At 35.0% G+C, this 23,560-nt stretch overlaps 1 protein-coding gene across 12 annotated transcripts in view; it reads right to left on the reverse strand.

Annotated features, from left to right (window-relative positions):
* LOC128253131 (trissin receptor) overlaps positions 1-23,560 on the reverse strand; it is a 51,274-nt gene that overhangs the window by 7,763 nt on the left and 19,951 nt on the right. For 8 of the 12 annotated variants that reach the window (XM_052981302.1, XM_052981301.1, XM_052981300.1 and 5 more), the window contains exons 3-9: positions 20,428-21,062; positions 12,701-12,845; positions 10,491-10,650; positions 8,508-8,708; positions 7,454-7,777; positions 4,183-4,197; positions 3,816-4,087 (exon numbers count right to left, since the gene is read on the reverse strand). In XM_052981302.1, coding sequence (XP_052837262.1) covers positions 3,816-4,087; positions 4,183-4,197; positions 7,454-7,777; positions 8,508-8,708; positions 10,491-10,650; positions 12,701-12,845; positions 20,428-21,022 — 1,712 coding nt within the window. In that variant the 5' untranslated portion in view covers positions 21,023-21,062. Of the gene's footprint in view, positions 1-3,815; positions 4,088-4,182; positions 4,198-7,453; positions 7,778-8,507; positions 8,709-10,490; positions 10,651-12,700; positions 12,846-20,427; positions 21,063-21,191; positions 21,273-23,560 lie in introns of those variants that run through there. The other 4 variants (XM_052981304.1, XM_052981306.1, XM_052981303.1 and 1 more) reach the window with 3 other exon arrangements.

Here is a 23,560-nt window from a genome sequence, read left to right on the forward strand (position 1 = left end):
TTCTAGTCAACTCACAACCACCTAACGTATAACTTAACGACATGCACGCGACTTTGTCAAGACTAGAGGAAGATCGTGGCCAGGGTGGCTTCCTTCCTGAAGAAGATTGAGTCATTTCAGAGACAGAGCTTTAAAAGAGGACTCGTTGTATCCTACCTCTCAGAAAAATCAAATTCCATGTTAGAAGAGGAAATTAAAATAAGTATCACTTCCGTACAAGAAGAGAGTGCTTTACGGTTTGATTCGAATGACGTTAGTTCCAAAAAGCTAGGAAATAGCAGACAACTTGGATGAACCTCTATATTAGCTTGTGTTTGATTTATTTCTCTTTTTATAAAGGGGGATTACAAAAGACCTCTCACAAATAATTTCTAGGAATAGGGAAATCAATTTGTGTAGTGGTCTGCCTAGAACCTCATCAGGAGCCGGTGGATAGACTGGCATAACTCTTTGCAGATTAAAGAGAAGGGAGCTTTCATTTAAATTCGGATAAACAATAAAGATTAAGATTGATTTGGACTGGACGAAGCTAAATAATTCCATTAAAAAACATTGCAAAAAAATCGACAATTGCCTGCTATATGGCAACAGGCTAAGGATAAATTCTTTTCATTATAAAATTCTGAAGGCTCTGTGAAAAAAATAAGTAACTGCCTATTTTCCCAAACAGAAAAACGTCAGTGCTCACATCGGAGATATTTGCCATCCTGCAAGCTATCAAAACAACCTTGAAGGAAAACTTAAGAGTTTAGAATCTCTATAGACTCTATGCTTGAAACATTTTTATCAGTGACAATCAAAACAGACAAGTTTCTATTGTGAAATCATGCAGATATCTTTTAAACTGAGAGACTAGTTTGCGTAGAAAAGGACGGACAGACGACCATGGCTAGATCGACTCTCCTGATCAAGAATATATGTACTTTATTGAATCGCAAATGTCTCCTCCACTGCGTTGCAAATTTCTGAGTGAAATTACAAAACTCTCTGAAAGAGTATAAGAACATGGGATTACGCGTCTCTGTACTTCTTCTTACGCACTTCTTTTTGTTTTAAACTTGGTTTGCGGTGCTGTGAAAACAGTAATTAAAATATTTGGGATATTTAAGTAGTTTGTGTACTGTTTTGAAGTGGTTTGATTTTCAAGTATTTCTTGAAAATTGTTGCATATTCAATATTTTTTTTTTCAATTTTATTTTTTACGGTGTTTTTACAAGATTTTTTTAAAATTAAATATCAAAATTTTTATTTTATATTATTTTTACAAATTTACTTTCCTGTTGTTATTTTAGTGTTAGTGATGCATTTTTCGATTTATTTTTTAACGAAAATGGATTAATAAAAAGTGAAACTTTAGATACGAGATTTTTTACAAATTTACTTTCCTGTTATTATTTTAGTTTTTAGTGATGCATTTTTTAACCAAAATGGATAAATACAAAGATAAACTTTGAAAATTATCAGCGCCAATTATATGCAACGAAACAAATTTTTGTTAAGAAATCATCAACCAAACTGTAACTTTCTTCATCATTTTTTTGCGCTTTAAGAACGCCTTAACTGTCACGTCCACGGACGGATTTCTTAAATGCTTTCTATACCCGTTACTCGAAGAGTAATAGGGTTATTGCATTTGTTGAAAAATATGTAACAGGTAGAAGGATCAATAGCCGAGTTATTCAAGCTATGTCTGTCGGCCCGTCCGTATTACCGTTGAGATCTTGGAAACTATAAGAAGCTAGTGATTTAGAGTTTGGCAACGGAGCTACGTCCACTTTAACGCCCACAAATCGCGAAAACACTCTGAGACATGTTAGGCCTTAGTTGTAAGGCTTTATCTATCGGCCATATCAATCTGTAGACACAAAATGCTGCCATTGTTTTAGAAGTTAATTGCAATGAAGAGTAGCGGAGAGCTCACATACTATGAAATGCTCGCACTTAATATGTGTGGGTAATTTGCACGGGGAAACTTGTCAATGTGTATGTGCCCAAAGCGGTTTTTACTGTTCGTGTGTGGAATGCCGCTGCTCTGCATAAGCTCTTGTTCTTTGCTTGCAGTGTTGTCAATGCAGTTCGGAAGATAGCGCCAGCTATAGCACGATTGTTTACTTTGGGAAAATAGCGGCACTGAAACGCTGACGCGTATGCGAATCAGAATTTATAATTTGACGAAAAACTTGGAAGCGCACACCACATATGCGCACGAAACCTATTTTAGTTTGAATTGTGTGAGTTCTTCTCTCTTCTTCATTAACAAGTTTTAAAGTTTAAACAAAACATACAATTTATTTAGCTTGTATTGCATAATCTTTGGTAATATATACAGTTCTCATTCGGAGCAGCCTTCCTCGAAAGTGTGTATTAAGCAAAACATTTTCGTGAGAATTAAAAGCTATACTTAAGTGTACGTTTTTATCTTAACCCTTTCACCAATTAACTCCTCGTCGATTTAGCTCTTTGCTCGACTGCAAACAACGTTTTAACCGCCCAGCTAGTTTTCACCGCCCACGAATTACCCCAACCAAAGAAGCCAAAACGCCCCAATTCAGTTCTAGTAAAGCGAACCGCCCAATTGAAATTGCCACACCGGAAGCGGAACTGCCAGCCAAAGGGCAAGTTAAGTCGGACTTTTGTTGGTGTCCGCATTGAAAGTGGCAAAGAAAGCGAATTGTCCGTCTTTAGAACGAAATTGGATCGGAAAGAGAAATTGTTTTTAAATCGATTTAGCCCATTGGCAACCCTCGACCAGAAGCTGGTTGGGGATTCCAATTGATTACTTAATTGTTTGCCAGCCTTGATTTCAGCAGGAAGCCATCTCGGGCTTATCTGCCCACACGCAGATGTTAATTTTCCCGCCTATCGGCCGAATATGCAAATGCTTGTCAATTCCCAGTGCACTATGAAAGTGTTGGACGAGATTGGGACTGGACACGCAGAAAAAAAAAATAAGTAAAGTACAAATTGATACTTTTCCATTTACAAAAATTAAAAATGTATAATGGCAATTTTTGCTTATTTGTTTTCTTGTTTTAAAGCATCGTTACACGCGCTTGACGAGAATGACAGTTTACGCAGGAATATGCGTCTACATAAAGCAAAATGGCGGTTGTTAATTTTGCTTTTGTAAAGAACACTTTCAATGCCAGAAAAGCAACAGCAAAGCTAACAAATATTATGAAATGTATGCAGTACATTCCAAGAGCTGCCTTGAAGAGTTAAAACACTTAATAAGTGTTATGAATTAATCTTCTACACATGACTAAATTAAAATGTATATCCTCCAGCCTACGATTGCCAGCTGTTTGTTTTTCTTAGAGATGATTGGCAAATAACAAATAAATATCGAAAAAAATCACTAGGTCAGCTACAAACCCAACTCAGACGCACTCTTTCCCCAGATGCAATGACGCAAAAACTAGGGTGACATATTTTGGTCCTTTTGAAAAGTTTTCTAACAATAGTAGAAACATTTTCAAAAATTTTGTTGGTTAAAGAGTACTATTTTGAATAGTAGATTACCTATTTTATTTAAAAGAACCTTAGGACGTGAATTCAAGTCCCGCTTTTGCAGTAATTTTATTTTGTCTTTCATTTAAATTTTGATTTTAGGTCTAAAAAATTATTCTGTGGTATAACAATGCCTAGACTTGAAGACCAATTTTTTTCTACTAATACTATTTTGTGGTCTATGTATTAAACATCTTGTAGGTAAACTACTATTTTTATGACAGTAACCCATTTTGTATAGGCTTGATTTGGTTGATTAAACACATGTTTTTTGTTCTGTGTGTGCTGGTGGGACGGCTACTTACCAGTACTGCCACATTTTGCGGGCGTGATACGGCAGATTGCAGAGGGCGAATGTCAGCACGAATATTATCAGCATACGGACGACGCCGCGCCGTGCCCGAAGGACGTTGCTGGACGAGTGGGACATGTGGGTGGCTCCGGCTCCGGCCCCGCCCCCGCCGACCCCTCCGCCCCCCGCGGCTAGGCCCGACCGCTGGTGATGGGCGTGGGAGTGGTGGTAGAAGCTCGTCTTGCGGCAGGCGCTGACAATGGGACGATCGGCCTCCAAGGACACCTGTGCAGATTAACAGGGGTAAGGGCATTAGCTTTGTGGCCTCAGCAGCCGGGCAGAGCGTTATCTAATCGAATATCAATTCGATTATAACCTACCTTGCAATTATCAAGCTAATTTGTGGTGTTGTTGTGTGTGGTTGTTAAAATTGGAGGGGTTAGAAGAGAGGTGGGAGCAAATAGTATTATTGATAAAACGAAATGTAGAGAGAGAAAATTGTTCAACGGAAAGATAGTTACACTTTTATCTGTGGGTGAAGGTCGAGAAAGGACATAAGTTAAATGATAGCGAAAAAAAAGTTATAACTAAAGTTTATCATAGTGTTCTTCTCATGAAAATGCGGTTAGCCCGAAAACTTGTATACGTTTTTTGACGACTTTTTTTTAAAACGCATCAAAGAAAGCTCACTAATGGTGATACTTGACAGATGGACCGACCTTAAAACTTGACTACAGTTTAAAGCTTACAATTTTTAATTTTCAAACTGGGTCTTTTTATGACATTACATTGTTCGTCTCATTCATTGACGGATTCATTGAAGCTCAGAAACAGAGATAACTATATGGATGCTGCTTGAGTTTTTTTTCGATAATAAGTTCACAGCCACACTGCCTTTTTAACGTTAAATTCAAACTTTATTGTTTTGTTTATTAAACTGTGTTTATCCCGCAAATTTTAACGTTTAAAGGGTTTCAGTCGTTTCTTTTAAATGGTTAAAAGCCTCGCTTTTTAATTCCGATGTGTCGTCAACTCCAATCAATGAGCAAAATTGTACTTCTTATAGCCGGATTCCATTGGCGCATTAAAACGCATTTAGCCTAATGCGCATTTATTAACAAAGGGAATCCCATAAGGCTAAATGCGATTAAAAATCACTCGCACCGAACATTTTTAGAAAAAATACCGGAAAATACTTAATTTTTAACGATGTTTCGTTAGTGCCACCACTACAACAGCTGGTTTCTATATGCAAGGATGGCGCATATTTCTTTTGAATATAAATCTATTTTGCGCAAATATGATTGAAACAAGGGCATGCGCAGCAAATCCTGGTTGCAGTACCAAAATGCATTACTGCTGGAAATCTGGCAGGAAAAAACTCTTACATTTACGGCGAGCTTTGCTCTTTTTTTAGAAAACCCGTCAAACACCCCATCCTTGTCGTCCACGTTGGCAAATGCCTCGATATCATTATGGGTGTCCTGCTGAGCATTAAATATTAACGAAAACTCTTTAATTTATTTTGTTTTGATTTGCGAAAATTCAGAAGTAAACAAACCCAGATCAGCTGTTCGTGTCATTCACATGTCAGAATCAGTGACATTTAAAAAGTCTACTAATGCGGCAATGGTATCAGGCTATTAGATACCATTTTGCTCATTGATGTATAGGTCCCGGTAGTATTTCATCGAATGGTATTTTAATACCAAAATCCGGTGCATATTTTTCTATCGGATATCGGTTCTGGCAATTTTGTTCATTTATTGCTCATTGGAATCGACATAAGATATCTTGCTCGCACTTTTGTAAAATCGTATAGTTAAAACAAAAAATGAGCAATGAATGAGGCCAACAATGTAGTGACATAACCCAATTTGCATTAGTGGTGTAAGCCGACACATCCAACAATTAAAACAAAATAAAATATATATATGTTTCAAATTTCGATTATTTGTCCTTTGTCCTAGTTCATGTCTGATGCTGATTAAAAACAATCAAGCTTACCGGTGTGTGACAGTTGCAAGTTAAAGCTACTGTTAAGCTCGAAAATAAGATAAAGCCGTGGTGAAGCTGACCAATTGTAGCATTTCTGCCACAACTTTAACGACTCACTTGCAGTTTTGCTAGGTGCTTTATTTCTTCACTCCGCCATCTGTCACACCAGTATCTGAGTTTTGTGGCGAGGTCAGCGATTGCCCTAATGGCAATTGGCACCTGCTCGGAGGACCGTGCCACTTGGCCCAGCGAAACTGCGAGACTAAAATCCATGGGAAAAAACTTTTTCGACTGAGAGCTTTGTCAGCCCGGCCACTTTGTATCTAATAAGTTAGTGGATGTCGGTCAGCGATGTGACAGCAATACCCCCAAAAAAGCACAAAAAATCCTCGTCGCCTTGCAATTTATTTCAGTTGGCCATGGTCTCTTGTAATCGAGTTTCAAAATTGCGTGTTGTAGCCACACGAATCATGTAGGCTTTTCAAAAAATATCAATGAAAACTATCTTTAAATTTTTTGAAAGACGTTTAAAAATTCTTAATCGTCAGAACAATACAACTATTTACCTATTTGATTTAAATTTTATTTTATTTAATTTAAATATGGTTAAAATTTAATTTTTTTTTTAGATAATAAAATGAATTTTAATTTGTATACTTTTGCAAACATCTGACTGAAATTATAATACCCTCTGCAAGGTTATACAAACCTACTCACTTAAAACATGAACATTCCGTTCTTAAAAAGATTGGACTAGGGGGTAAGTGTCTTGGAACACCAAACACTGGGTAACATATTAAGATCCCGGGTTCAAATAATAGACAAACTAATCAATTTATTATTTTTTTTTGATTTTAATGTGTTCTTTGGTAACGTTCTGCTTTTATTTAAGTTTGTTATCTAGTTGACCTGAAACAAAAGAACTTTTTTTTGTATGTGCTTACAAAAAATTGTTCCCAGATTAAGAAAAATACTGTTTTCTTCCCTCTGTGTACTTAAGTTGTTCACTTGCACAACTCAAATTAAGAAACTTTCATACTTGCATAAAGAAGTTTTCGTACTCTAACCAAGATCTTCCGTACTTCGTTTGAGTACTTAAACTGAGAACGTGCATTCTCAAATTCTGAATTTCGGGATTGAATAATTCGTACTTGAATTTTTTTTTTTCGTACTGGAATCAAAAAATTGGAATTTACCCTACTTTTGACACCGTTCGTACTGGATTTGACACCGAAGTATTGAATCTTTTCTTCGAGTGTTTATAGAATTAAATTTAGAAAAATAAACTAAATCAGATTGACGGCAACAATAGTCATTTAAGAGCTTATCTTCGCTCCTTTCAATCACCAAAATTATCTCAAAGAACTGAGGCTGAGATTGTGAATTTTGTATAACCGCGGTTCATAGTAAGCCTATTCCATTTTTATAGCAAGAACTACCTACTTTGACTATAATTTTGTTTCGAAATGTAAATTGAGGATACATTTTTGCGATTTTTTCGGGGCTAATGACCGTGAGCCTTTGAGCCCACTTTCTCTACCAGCGTACATATTTAAATGGCTATGCTTTTACATGCGGAAATTTTCCTTACTGATTGAACCTTCTATAATTGCCGAGTATTTTTTGGAAGTCATTGTTTTCGTGGGAACTCACCTGACTCTCCGTGATGCTGACGCCGCGCTTCTCATATTTGCTGCTCTGTTTTCGGGACAAGGACGTGGTGCTGCTGCCGCCGGAAGCGAGTGACGAGCCGGCGCCACCCATTCCCACTCCCGGTAGAGGCCCAGATCCTGCCGAAGCGGCGGTTGGGAGCTGGTGGTGCTGGTGGTGGTGGTGCTGGTGGTGGTACATGCTGTTGTGCATGCCCATGCCGCTGTCCTGACAAGATGCCTGCTGCGGCTGCTGATGCTGCACCACATGCGGCGCGAGGCCGCGCGAACTGCGCCACAAAGCAATGGCGATTTTGCTGTACAGCACCTGCAACGCAAAATGTGTTCGTGGTTAGGTTTACTATTCACGCGATCTTCTAGGATATGTTGCATTCTCGCTTCGATGTCTCGAAAATCTAGTTCGAGCATTTCTGGTCAAAGTCAAGCTTTCTTAGGTACAAAAAATGTTAGCTTCCGCCATTAAAACAATTGAAAACACTGTTCTATTTCTTGACACAATGTAACCTTGTTTCTTGGAAATATTTATATCGAATGGCAAACAATAAACAGAAAAAAATTAAAACATGACTGTTACATTTTTAAAATCCAATCGATTCTTGTCATTTTAATCCAGGGGGAATTTAGATTCCATGTAAATCCTTCGGAAGAGAAAACTTGGCCAGATATGGGAAACTGAAATCCGTGTGAATCTTTCGGAAGTGAAAACAAGACCACAGCCGTATATTTAATATAATACTGACTTAAAACATAAATCGACAAAAATTTCGTATTTACTAGAAACACATACATGCAAACAAGCTATAAATCTTAACAATTCTCAATTCAATCTCATGATGATTTTGACGATTTAAAATTGTAAGCCTGTTTATGTTAATATAAAAATGTATGTTGATCTATAAAGAAAAATGGTTGGATATTTTTTAAGTAAAAGGGTTTTTACCAATGTGGACGGTACAAATTTGATAGCGGTTAGAAAGCCTATTTTCTTTGGCTCGCATTGTAAAGCAACTTTAAATTTTTGAATACGATTTACTTACCGTCATCACCAATAGCGGCATAACGTAGAGAAGCACAAAGTTAATCATGTCCAACAGTTTCGAGTTAAACATCTCGCGGTCCAGCACACAAATTTCCTCCTCCTGACCGTCCTGCGTGTGAATGTTCTTAATGGTCTTGCTAAAAACAAACTTGGGAGTTGAGTAGACTGCTGAGGTAATCCAAACGGTGACAATAACCATCTGCAAGAAACACGCATTGACGTTTTGTTTTGTCTGCTCTGCTGCCAAACACGCAAGCAATTTGTTGAATTGAGAATGAACACACAAAATTTGCATGTTAATGGACGTCCCATTTTGTTGTCTTTAGGTTCTTGTAGTTTAATTAGGACAATCGTCATTACTAAAACGAATACTTTGTCAAACAGTGTGCGGGGCATTTCGAAATCGGGGTATCGGGGCATGTGGTTCCAGCCAATCACGATGGGTTAGTTCCCTAAGTCCGAAAAAGTTTTTGTAGGCGCAAGATTATGCCCACGGTTTATTAAGCCTTTCGAGGCTTAATTGTCGCCCAATTTGCATACCCTTTTGGGATCGGTTCAATTAGCATAATTAGCTTGCAAATTATATTTAAATAAAGGTATCAAAGTTGTAAAAATGTCTCACAAGTACAACAAAAATTCTGCCCGGTAAAGGTATACCAGATCAATAGTAAATTTTTATATATTTATATAAGTAACAATGGCTTATAAATTCAAATCGACAAATATGACTCCCCGATTCAGAAAATGACACTCAAAACTAGTTGTATGGTACAATTTTGTTTGAGAGTAAATATCACCATAAAATAATTCTTAAAAAATAAACGCATAAAAACCGAAAACATATTTATCGCTTTAACTTGAAGATTAACAAGAAAGAAAGCAAACTTCGACAAGCCGAAGTTCATATACCCTTGCAGCTATTTCAAAAACTAAATACTCTTGAAAACGTTAAAATTATGATTTACTTGTGTGTATGTTTAAATACATTGAACCTATGATGATTTGCAGCTCAATTATTCGATACTTCCTAAGGCAGCTATACGATTGTTTCTATGGGAGCTATATGCTATAGTCGTCCGATTTTGCTGAAATTTGAACCGTTATTCTGAAATATTCAACCATTACTATATCTCGAAGAACTAAAAAAAAATTAAAAAACAGAAAAGTTATAATTTTTTTATATTTTTTTTTTCCGATTGTTCCTATGGGAGCTATATGCTATAGTCGTCCGATCCGGCTTGATCCGACTTATAAAGGAAAGATTCATGCAGATAGCTTTAAAACTGAGAGACTAGTTTGCCTAGAAACGGACGAACAGACGGACGGACAAACAGACAGACGGACATGGCTAGATCGACTCTCCTAGTGATGCTGATCAAAAATATATATACTTTATAGGGTCGGAGATGTCTCCTTCACTGCGTTGCAAACTTCTGACTGAAATTATAAAACCCTATGCAAAGGTATAAAAATTAACAAAGCCACCAAGCTATGAAAATCAACAATCCGCCGGTAAATTAATTTTATACGGAATTTTCTTTCTGCGAAATACAAAATGGCAATCGATAACCAAAATTGGTTTAATCGTCATAATTGGAGATAAAAAATAAATAGGCATTTTTATGCATTAAAACCGTTATGAACTGTTTGAAATAAATTAAACCATTCAAGAAATTCTGAATCGGGTAGGCCAACTGCGCCGATTTAAATTTATAAGATTGTTTATAGAATCAAAAATGTTGTACCGTTACCCAATAAAATAGGACTTTAAATTCAAAATTATTTAGATCAAAAAACTAGAGAAATTTTTTAAAAATTAAGTAAACAAAAGTGGTGCCGTAATAACTTGGTAAATATGAGGAACTGTTATAAATACCACACATAGAAAAGTTTATATTTGATTAGGAAGGAACTTAAGCCAAGTCCTTTCTTGTCGTTGAATTTTTAAAAACCTTGATTTAACAAATTATTGTTAACTTACCCTTAGACGGGCCGCAGTTAAGATCTGTTTGCAGGTTATGGGATGCACAATGGCGAAATAACGCTCCATGCAGATGACAACCAAGATGAAAATCGATGCCGTATAGCTCAGCGAGTGTACAAACTGGTACATGCGACACAGAAACTCGCCAAACACCCAGCTTTAAGAAGAAACGATGTAGAATTAATAATTATTTATGGGAGAAAGTTTTGCCACTTAAGGAGTCTCTGCTCAGTTTTCCTTCTAAGTGTCGGATCCAAATTTAGGACCCGCCACATAAAATTTTATGACACACCCGCGAAACTAATGCTTCATTAATGTGTCTTTAGTATTTTATGAGCCGCAAAGCATTTTTCTTCTTTTTTATTATCTTTTCTGCTAAAATTACTTAAGTAAATCGTATTTGTGCACAGCTGGCAGCGGATCATAGTATTTTGTTATTGTGTCAGCCGTTCACTCGTTAAAATGAAACCGATAATAAGGTATTATAGGCATAGATAAAGCGTCAAAATTGAGTTGAGTGCATTTTATAATGACAAACCTTGGTCAATTTCTTTAAATTTTGATGAATCGAAGCAAGTCTTTCTTGTTGAAGAAGTTAATTAAGCTATTTATGTCTGAAATCGATTAAGCAGAAGTGTTGGGAGTGCTTTTCACACCAGATAGTCCAAATGCACCGGAAAGCCAAACTCTTATCTGTGGAGGATTTTGTCGATTGAATTTTTTATTTTGTAGTTTAATTTAAACAAATATGAAATTTTTGATTTAAACTATCTGTATTTAAATTCTCTAAAACTTGCTTTTATGGCAGCAAAAGGATATAGTAGTCTCAATATTTTTAAGCCTAATACTAATAAATGGCTTTAAAAAAATGTTGATAAGTAAGAAATCTGTAGCTGGTCCAGAAAACTTCCAGGAAAGCAATTAAAAAAAGCTGTATTTGCTGAAGATGTTATTTTAAAACATAAAATGACCAAAATTGACTTTTTGAGCCCCTGTTACTTCCGTAAAAGTTTAAAATTCTCAAAACCAGCCCAAACGTATGTTTTTGTTGTGAACCCAAAAAGCCAATAAGTTCCATGAAAATTTGACCTTTTAATTTTAGGTTGCCCACTTGGCTTAAAAACTCTTTGCATTAAAGCCAACTTCTCGCGGGTAAAAGGTACATAAGGTACTTGAAATGACAATATACAACGTGTACAAAAAAGAAATGACACAACATTATTTTTTTGGCCTTCAATCCACTACCATAAATTGCACCTAAAAAAACGCTGGTATATTATAGTCGGGACATCAACCTATATCGTTCCTTCTTGTTTTTTTTTGTACTCGTATGAGTCTTTTTATGTAAAATACTTTTTTAATCAAATTATTATTAAAACAGCAATTTTTTTTTAATCTGAATAATGTTAAAAAATTTATTGTTCGATATTTAAAGCATTACTTTTGTGTTTTCCTCGCGATTGTGCTTTGTGCTTATTACTTGTCCCTATGAAAGCTAAGAAACGCAATGAAAATATACATGATTCGACTGGGCGTGGTCAGTTGAAGGAGGGGAATCCGGGAAAAGATTCTCGAGAAAGTGGCATGGAGTTTTATACTCCAGTTTGTAACGGCTGGTGTAAATACTTTGCGGTTGAAAATTTTGCGGTTTGAAATTTTAGAAAAATTAAACCTAAAACCCGGATGATTCGGTATATTTTCTCTGATTTTTTTTTAAATTTATACATACATATACAATACAAAAATGCACGCATCGCAATTCTTCCTTCAGTTGAGAAAATAATTATATTTTTATATTTGCCCTTTAAATTAGGAAATGCGTCAACGAATAAAATTACCCGTAGTCTTTAAAAATCACCCTTAATTTTAGAAAAAAAATTATAACATTTTAATAGCTTCAGCGCGATTTTATAAAACGAAGAGTAATATTTCTATGAGTTTACTGAGACACAATTTTTAATTAAATGCATTTTTAGAGATATATTTAAACATATTAATTAATTTCAAGGTGTCCCTATTGCTTTTCTTTATTTAAAATGTATTTATTTAATATATAAAACAACAGAAACCAAGAACTGAATACCAAAATAAAATAAATGGATACACCTAGACATTCTCGAAATATTCTGTATTTTTTGGCATTGTTTAGCTCCGATCGAGCATGACAATTAAATAAGAAACCTTGTTTTACCTCAACTGTCACTCACCTCTCTATGAGATAGATGGACAGGTTCTGCATCACACAGAAGAGACCCACACAGAAGTCCGCAAACGCCAAGTTTGCCAAAAAAAAGTTGGTGATTGAGCGCAGTCGTCTCGATAATGTGACCACCAAAATAACAAGCAGGTTACCTGAAAATGTTAAAGAAAATACCATTATAAGCAGATAATATATTTTGAAAGATATCAAAAACAAGAATGATGTCAGTATTTCAATCCCGAAATTCTGAAAATGAAATCGATCAAGTTCCAAGTGCTTTTGGAGTACGAATTTTCTTTCTTTTTTGGCCATATTGTGTTGAAATTTTATAATTAAAAAATAAATAATAATTAGCTATCGGATTAAACAAGGGGAATAAAGAAGACCGACAATTTCCAGCTTATTAGAAAATCGCACGAAAGATTAGGACACTTGGCAGCAGACAAATGCCTTAAGGATTTGAGACGGACCTATAGGTTCGTCCGCAATGGGAACAAAGGTGAAGCATTTAATTGGGAATTGTCTTTTGTGTAATTTGCCGAGATCTATTCTTGATAGAACCTTGCATAATATCCCACAACCTTGTATCCGATTTTATACACTCCATATAGGCCATACCTAATATATTTTCAAAGAGAAAGCATAATTTTACCAAGCTTGCTTAACTTAGGATTATATTCAAACGCGGTGCTTGTTTTATAATATTGCCCTCATCATTATATTCTTTGTATAGCCTCTTCCCACAAAGAACAATCCACCATCCGTTGAACAGATGCTCCATAATGCCATCCAAAAATTTCCCAGTTAATCCTCCATCCAAATTTGATGGACTTTCATCCATCTTCCCACGCCTAGACTACCCATGAAAAACAGTTAAGATCTTCGAAAATTTGGAACTCCGATAACCACAGAGCACATCCACCATCCGATCTGAGCACCTGCGTAAGAATTTTTAGAATTTGCTTGTCAAATCACAAACTTGTAGCTTTTATAGCTTTCGAGATGTCGTCGTTCATACAGACGGACAGACAAACAAACAGACGGATATGGCTAGATCGACTCGATGAAGTAGACAATTCTATCTGCAAAACCATATCGATGGTAGTGGGTGTGGTCGTCATCACCAAACCTCCGCCCTATTTATGTTGAAATCGAACTGCGGCGTGAATTATAGTCTTTTTAAGGGTTAAACACAAAATAGTAACTGTGTTTAAATATACACTTTAAAGCTTAACTGACTCAGAAGTTTGGCCTCAATTGCATAATAAAATTCACCAAAAATAAAGGGTAATTTTGCTAATTATTTCGAGCTTAATTAAAATTATTCGTGCAGAATAAGTTTCTCTGCCATCATCCACACGCACTCACTTCTTCAAATCTCAATTAATTTTGCATTCCTTTTTTAGAAATTTTGGCCAATAATAATCCAAATATTTGTCATTTTATATGTAAATAAAAAAGCTTAATGAAAGAATATAAGCGAAAGCTCACGCGTGTATTGGCTTTAAAGGATTAAATACTAGAACATTTACTGTTTCAAGCCTGTATATATACATTAATGTATATATAATGAAAAGTCCCATATGTACTACAAAATTCAATTAGGCTTAGCACGGTCTGTATTTTGTATTTCACTTTAAAATTTTTGCAATAGAGTACACCGAAATGAAATATTTCTTTTTGGGTCTCACATGGCAAACAAATGTCGAGAAAAACTTTTTTAATTACACCGGACAGGACGACAGGAAATGGGAGAACAAAAAAACAACAAGAAAGAGCTGCCAAAAAATACCAAAAACGTGCAACACTTCAAGGCGGGCTCTGAAATTCGATACAAAGAAGAAAGGACTGCATCAGGATTTATAAGAGAAGCTGTAGTCGGCTCAACTATTAATATGTTGGCAAAAAGTTTTTCTTTTACTTTATTGAAGAAGTTGCTCACAAAAAAAAGATAGCAACTCGTTGCGACACTATAAAAATAAAATGCATTAACATCCTCAGTTTTTGTATGGCTCTTATTTTGTTGGGTCACTCTTATAATTTGCTTAGTAACTAATAAAATTAAATGGTTTAGTTCTCAAAATGACTCGTGACTACCAACCGACTAAAAAAACTATAAAACGCCTATGCGCCTCTAAACCCTCTAAGTTCTTTTAAAGCTAGAAAAATCAGTCTCAGTATTTGGGCTTTTGATATATTTGGGTATTTGACTACTTACTTACATGAATTGCTTCATTTGCAAGCGCAATTTCTTGTCAAAATTGTCATTTAACCTTTTGGGTAAGTACCAGATAGATAAAATATGACTAAATCATTACCAAGTTAACCCCTTTCGGATATATAGAAGTATTAAATTATACATAATTCCGAGGTTGTCCATCCTATAATTAAGGATACAAAGATATTTTTATTTCTTGTTTACAAATAAAAAACGCTGTATTCCTGCAGTCAAACGTAAAGACTGGAGTTTACAACCAAAAATTGTAATTTTGCGTGCTTGGCTTTTAAAGTATGAACAACTTGTATATAAGGAATCAGTTTACTCCCTATGCGATTTTTTTCTTTTGTTTATAACTGTTTAGTTGAAAATCAAACAGAGGAAGTTGTATATTGTGAAATGCACATATTCGCAATCATTGTTTTTGTACAATATAAAAAATTAAATGTTTTAAACGGATACCCGGAGTCCAGTAATAAAACCGAAGATACTGACATTACAAAATTAAAATTATTTTAATTAAAGGTTATTCATTGTGTTCCCATTAAATCTTACACAAAATACTACCAAATTGGACGGTGAACGGTTTCTAATTATACAGCAGTTGGTTGAGAATACACACAAAAATATTTCATATGTAAAGCCGACTTAGTAAAATGGTTACTTTAATTTTATATATGTTTTCATGTATTTTGTTGTTGGTTTTCAGTCCAAGTGCGTACACACCAACAAATTGTATAAATAAAATTAACATACGAAAATAGTTTTTTTCATTATTTTACGATTTTTCATGCATTTTGTTTTGCATTTCTCACTCACGGCAACAATATAAACTAAATTTTTTCTTAATTTTCAGCAATTTACTAAAAATGAATTGAATTATAAAATAATCAACATTTCCACCCTTTTCCCGTTTCAGAGACTTCTCCATTTTAAGGATGTAAATAAAAATAGGTCGATTCACAAACTATTAACATGCTCTGTCGCTGCTCTGTTAGTGATACTCTGTGTATAATTTTTATGGTTATAGAGTCACATACTACTTTTTTGGCGGTCCCACTATTTAATAGTAATGCAACTATTTTTCTGTGTAATTAACTATTTTGTGAAAAAAATACTATTTCATGGGAAATAAAAAAATTTTCCTAGGTTTTAACAATTAAATAGTTGATTTAACATGGTTCTTTTTTGTGTGTACATGCATCTGCACTTTCCGCTGGCGAAAAACAGCTAAAATGACAATAAACCAACTTGTTCCAGTGACAGCAAGAAACAAATATTCAAACAGCAGCCGAACAGAGCCTTTAAGTGTCACTGCACCATGTAAATTGGGTGGACGAGTGTGGGAAGTGTGCGACATTTCACCCAACTCCTTCTATTTCCCCTCACATTCCGGTCGCGTGTGAAACAAAATAAGTTGCTTACAATTTGCAATTGTCTGCACAAAGCTCGACCACGCCCCTGCCTGTGCCTAATGGGCGGCCATTTGTCGTTATTTGGAATGGCGAATACACATGTTCCTCTCTTTTATTGTGGATGCCGTTGTCACTGCGGGTAATAAAGCCTACAACTGACGACGCCAGAGATTGGTCAACACCCACAGCCGACCGATAGAACGACATAATTGATTATAAGCGTCAGGGCCCGATAGGACGCGAGGTTAAAGGTCATTACATATTTATGGGTGTCTGCAATTAAGCATTGCAGAAACAAATAACTAATGCCTTGATAAGAGTTTTCAATAAAATGATTTTATTTTAATGAGCCACGTGGGGCGAATGAGTGAGGTCACTATTGCGCATTTAAAGTGGGTAAGAATTGAGAAAAGATCAACTTGGCTTAAATGATAGTCAGCGTTTAACACGCACGAATTTTTCAGGATACGTGTATTTTGAGGTTCTGTTTACGAAAAAATAGGTCAAAGTTTGCGACAAGACCGATTTCTTGGAAAATAACAAAAAAAAACATTTTTTTTTTTTTTTTTTCAGTAAATCCTAAAATATAAACTTTATCAAAAAAAAAACCTTTAATATGTTGAATAACTAGCTGAAATACACATTTCATTTTTAGTGACTTTTTTGCGTAAAGTTGAAAATGTTTGTCAAAAAATCCCTTTGCTAATTCCTTCGATTAATTACTAGATTTGATAATACTTTAATGAAATATATTAGATTTTTAATAACAAAGAGTCCAGTCCAAAGATGTAGTTGTCACCGCAAAACGCCTTTCCTAAAAAATATTTTTTCCAGTGAATAGTCTTAAAATAATTTGTGCACAAAATATGAAATAAATCAATTTGGTAGTTTTTTCAGAAAAAATGTCAACTGTATGTAATAACAATGCGCAACAAGAGCGGGAGCTTAGGAGAATACTATAAACGAAAGAATTGCATACCAAGACTTCAGGAAAATTGATTGGTTGAGGAAAACGAGCGTTGAAAATGACGTACTCAAATTTTTTTTAGGTGGAGTTCTTCTTCTTTTTTAACACAGTTCAAATTTAATTCAAAATACGCGTCGAATGACACCAAATTTGCTTGGATCTTATGCTCCGATCAAAAGTTGTTCACTTTTTTTTGGTATACTTAAAAAATACAAAAATATTCTACATCGTTTCTCAACAAATTTTAAGGACTTGTTTTAGAATTTGGAAACTGGCATATTTAGTGGGAAATCGCTAAAAACAGCTGAACTTCGCACGTCGTTAACTTCTCAACTAGTAAACCAAATGCTAAACACGAAGCTTTAACATAATTGGTCTAAATAAAATAATTTAAAAATTATTCAATTTTTTTTTTTTACCTTTTTGCTAATTTTTTTTAAGTTTTAGAGTCGATTTCTGTTTAATTGTTTATGTTTATAGCCCTTGATATTCGTCAACTTTTGGTATATAAATTTTAAATTTAAATTTAAAACTAATCTTAATTTAAGCAAACTTTTTTGAAATCAGGTACTATGCAAACAAATGAGCTTGATGAAGCAAATATCTTAAAAACAACGAAGTAATTCAAATTGTAATGTTCTATAGGGCCAGATAACTTTCCCGTTCATTTATATATCCTTACAAATGGTATTTTAATTTCAGTCAGAAGGACAAAATCCCGACCCTAACAGCATCATAAGTAGAGTCGATCTGGCCATGTCCGATTGTTTGTCCACTAGTTTCTACGCACATTAGCCCATCAGTTTTTAAAACTATTAGTAGAAGTTAAAACGAGCCGGACCGGACGACTATATCATACAGCTCCCATGGGAACAATCGGGAAAATATTATAATTTGGCTGTTTATACCCTGGCATGGGGTATTATAATTTCAGTCAGAAGTATGCGATGCAGTGAAGGAGACATTTCCAACCCTTTAAAGTATATATGTTTTTGATCAGCATCACTAGGAGAGTTGGTCTACCAATGTCCGTCTGTCCGTCCGTTTAAACGCAAACTAGTCTCTCAGTTTTAAAGCTAAAAAAAATGAAAAAAAATTATAACTTAGCTGTTTTTTAATTTTTTGTTTAGTTTTTCGACATATACATGGTAATGGTTAAATATTACAGAATTACGATCCAAATTTTATCAAAATCTGGTCAATTAACTATGTAACTTGTAAATTGCTTTGACCACGAAAACGTTAAGACAACCATAAAAAGAGGAGTTACTTTAAAATAAAAAAAAAATAAACATAAAAAGAGGAATTATTACTTTCACTAGTATGTTTATACTACACCATTTTTTTCCTGCCGTGTAACCCGATGGTCAATAAAGGTAGTCCCACCGGAGTACTCATCCGTTGCACTATTCCGATTTGAATTTATAAAGAATCTTTCACCGACACGGAATAGCTTAGCAGAGTTGAAAAAAATAAGTTTGAAAAAGTTTACAAATGAGGATTTTCCGACTGACAAACAAATTCAGCATTTACCGAACGAATTGACGGCAGCGAATCGAACCGCAAGGGTTGACAAGAAATGTGGGAGCTGTCTATAAGTCACCGCAAATTTCCGGCGGAAGGCACTTTTCAATGCTTTTATGCGTGTTTCGGTTTGCAGCACAATCAAACACAATTTCGAGCTCAGGTCTGAAAAATGAATGTGACAACTGGTAACTTAAGCACATTCAATGAAAAAATGTAAGCTGTGAGCTGCAGCAAATGTAGGGTAAAACATTTCAAAACGTTTTTATTTGCCATTTCCTATCGAGTGAAATAAAGTTCCCTTTCACAAAGTACATTTAAAAACGAAGTCTGTGCTAAGGAATCTTCAAAGTTGTCTAGCACAAACATTCTGCTGTTTTTTCTGTATTTTTTGAAAGCATTTTAATAGATTTATTTAAATTTTCGTAGTAAGAGCAATAAATCCTTAGTCTTTATTGAAGTGGTACCAAAAGCTCTGGAAATACTTTTTGTTTCAAGACGCTTGGGAGCAATAAAACTTTGATACCTGCTATCCAAACAGAGTAGTGTCAACCAATTGGCTCAGGCAGAACCTAGGATAAGTTGTCCAATGAAAAACTCGTCATTCATAGTTGCAAGAATCACTCTATCTATGCGAAAGTTGCAGAGGTGGTGAGAAAAAGCGAGAATCAAGGGAGAATGGGGTACATACCACAGAGAGAAAATTCTGACGTTCAGAAATTGAGAATTTGAATTCTCAACTTGAGGATATACTCATCTGAATTTGAGAAAAATTTTTTCTTAAAATTAGACAAAATGTATTAAAAATCCGTGGTGTAGCGGTCTGAGATGTCCGGGCCAGGAAGCCAACTCCCAAGGTATTGACGTTCCGAGTTCACTTCGAGTTGTGTGATCCTTTTTTTTTTTTGTTTGCTTTAATTTTTATTTATTAATGCTTATTTATGTAGCTCTTCATTATTTATAAAAATTACCGCAAATATTTTGCTTCAAATACGAGTTCGCCTTTCAAAGAAAACAGTTGTTGGTCTTTTTTTTCACTGGCAAGTTGGAATGTGCGTGGGCGAGTGGTTAAGGCTTATATATAGAGCGCGTAGGGTCCCGGGATCAATTCGGAGGTAAAATGATTTCATTTAACACGTAAAATAATAGTATAACAATTAATTATAAATTATTATGTTTATAAACAATCCACTATAGCTCTACAAGTGGACAAAAAAGACCGACGCTCGTTTTCAAATTAAATTTCTATACATGTGTATGTAAAACAAACAATAAAATTGATTTTGGCCGACTCTCATTTTGAGAACAAAATACTTGAAGAAATCACTTGTGTACTCAAACTGAGTATATTGAGAAATTTAGATCTTGTATTTTTTGAGTACGAATATTCTCAGATTAAATGCAATATATTTGATTAAATTTCTTTGTTTTCCCTACCCACTCCATCTAAACAAATATTGAAAGAAATAAATATAATAAAATAATACAAAAAAAATTTGTCAATAATGTGTACCTAAAATTGATTAAAACATGGTACGCCTAATAAAATACTACTACAAAAAGTGATAAGAAAACGCTCAGCGTTTAAAAACTATCCTCGTGTTACTCACCAAAGAAACAGCAGCAAAACACTAAAGTGTAAAGGGTGATAAATACAATGCGCACATCGGTGCGGTCGAAGATATATTCGCTGGCCTTTTCGGCATCCTCCTCGTCCTCGATGTCACCCCCACTTCCGACCCCGGAGACCCCGGTGGTTTGGGCAGGAGCCAGGGGAGTGGTGGAGTCGCCAAGGAGCAGTACGTAATCGGTGCCGTTGCCGCTGCCGCTGGTGCCGTTGATGGACAGATGGGTTGTGGTGCTGGAGACATTGGCGGACGAAGTCAGGGCAGAAATTGAAAGGAGAACGAGCACCATTGTCCCATGGGAGGCGGAAAAGTGCGGTCCAGTGGAGGTAACCCGCGGTTTCTGTTGTGGTTTTCTCCGTCGGAAGGCGGATGTGCTCAAATTCATAGAGCTGTTTTGGCTGCCGTTGTTTTGATTATGCGCCTCCCCGTGGTCGCCATCGTTATTATCACTGTTAACGGCGTAAGCCACTAATATGTTTGCCCTGTCAGTTCGCCAGCGTTGTTTAAGTTGTTGATGTTGTTTTCGTTGCTCTACTTTCGATTCCTGTTGCCAGACCCTCGATGTGGGCTTCATCATCAATATTTCTCGCGTGTGAGGTCGCTAATATTGGGTGCAGCTGCAAGGACAAAGGTCGTGTACGAGGCATGTTAATTCGTTAGCAAAAGTGCAACCTGTCTATTATCTCTTAGAAATATGAATGCAATATAAAGTTATAATTTTAAATTTCATGGGACAATTCACACACTTATTTGTCCAGCATCAGCAAAAAGTTTGCAACTTATCAGGCATCAAAAACAACCATTATTTTCCAACCAGTGGGGAAAAGGTGTCTTTGATTAGATCAGATATGGATTAGAAATATTTGAGTTTTAAATTGGCTACAAAAAAAAGCGTGGATATAATTGAAATATATTTTTGTATTTATTAGCGTTGACAATGCAGTTACAGTTGCATTGCAGTAGTCGTCCGACTACCTGCAACGGGAAGACAACTTTTTTTAAAGTTTGAGATACTAGAAACGGATGGATGGACAGACCGACATGGCTACACTGGTAAAAAAATGGAATAATAAAAAGAAATATCTGAATTTTAAATTTTAAAATTGTATATTAACTATTAAAATTAAATATGAAATCTTAATATAAAATACATTGCATATTAAATGACATTATTTAATATTAAAAATTTAAATTAATGTCGAAAATATTAGATTTAGAAAAAGTTCCTATTTGATTTAAATGGATTTTATTTTTAAAAAAATGTAACTCTATTTTCATAATTTTTTAAATGTAGTAATGGCTTTCAGAATTAGTTTCATTAAAATCGGCCGACTATATCATATATGTACCTGCCATTAGATCAATCGCACACAACAAATTAATTGTATAGTTAATTTTGATAAATTTAAAGAAAAATTGTTTAAAATGTATAATCATCCATGGAAATTTAATTCTTTATGCTAAACATGAAGTGACATTTTCAATGAAACATGCTTCACACAATTGTCAACATTGCCTAGTATTACGCTAGAGAATTGAAGGCCATGGTTTTATTCTCGCAGATGGTGATAGCTCGACGATTCTCGCCGAACAGATGACAAAATTGTCTAATTTATATCAGAATTATATAAACTATGATCCAAATCAACAGAAAATATAAAATAAAATTGTATACAAATTTGTAATGTATGTGTGTATGAGTCGTTATGCAAGGTGCAAGCTAACAATAATATCAAATGTAAATAGCTGCAAAATCAATTTGGTTCTGTGCTCTCTACTCGCTCAGAGTATAAGTCATTTACAGAGTTCCTCAAATTTTCGTGAATGCGCAGATAAAAATTGAAAAAGTTACTGGATTGCTTTACAATTATTAGTTTTAAATGTAACTGCAAGTGTATACAAACATATTCTTGGCAAATGTAATTTCCTGTCTAAGATATAATGAAGAATCTAGTGTCACTAGGGGCGGAAAGCTTTAATTCATTAACTACAGAGTCACGTCTCGTATCTTTCAGCAATTAAACTTGGCCCGGCCCGTCTGCAAATCGTATCGCAATGCGTGACATTTGCTTGTGTCGCCTACACAAGTCCAGGGGTATTTCTCCCTATGTATGTTTAAGTGGGCATTTTAATTAAGCCGCTTTTAATAATGAGCATAATTTAAACATTTGTCTGCCAAAGCAGACATGAACACTCGCTTAAAAAATAAATTATGATTTTCCATTTACCACGCACGCAAACACTTCTCTCCCCAATTATATATTTCCATCAAAGTCTCTGTCGGCCGCTATTTTTAATATTCACTACGTTTTGTTGCTAATTACGCGAGTGCAGTTGGCAATATCATAGCCTTCACCATTTCCTCCTCTGCTTAAAGCTATGACTATTGCTCTTTGGGTTTGCGTACGTGGTCTAATTAATACACACTATGTCAATGACTGCCAAGTAATTAACACTGCGCAATCGTTACGTCGCCATGTTTAAGATAAATCATGCGTGGAAAATAAACATTCAAAGCTTTTGCAATAAAACTTATGAAATGACAACCGTTGGCATTTCAAATTTCAACTTTTGGGATTGGGATGTGGCAAGGCAAAAAAACAACAAAGTGACTGCCTATTTGTAGCTGGAGAGCATTTTTATGCTTCAGCTCGATTAAAAGATAGAAAGGACCTGGGTGGTATAACACACAAGGTATAACACACATCATTTAGTTGACGGATTAAAAAAAATTCAATGTAGAGATTTTCGATCGAAAAAGTTATAAGGTTATAAACAAATGCATTTTCTATTAATTGGTTTGCAAAAATTAAAAAAGAATCGTTAACTTGTGATCATTTTTTGCATTATTACGTAATGGAACTCACTAATATAGTAAAATATAATCTTTCATATTGTCCCACTCGTATACCACGGCGGCTTTGAACTATTTACGGTTTCAAATTGACCAAATTTTTTTATTAATCCTAGCTGAAAGAGATGCATAATGAAATTTAGTTGGCAAGAATATATTTTAATACATGAAAATTTGTAATTCGCAAAAAATCCAGTCGGGCGCTTTTATTATCACCTCCTGAATGACGAGAAATACGGAAAAGGCTTTCGGGAACTAAAG

The sequence above is a fragment of the Drosophila gunungcola genome (assembly GCF_025200985.1).
Source record: "Drosophila gunungcola strain Sukarami chromosome 2L unlocalized genomic scaffold, Dgunungcola_SK_2 000007F, whole genome shotgun sequence".
In the NCBI taxonomy this organism is placed as follows: domain Eukaryota; kingdom Metazoa; phylum Arthropoda; class Insecta; order Diptera; family Drosophilidae; genus Drosophila; species Drosophila gunungcola.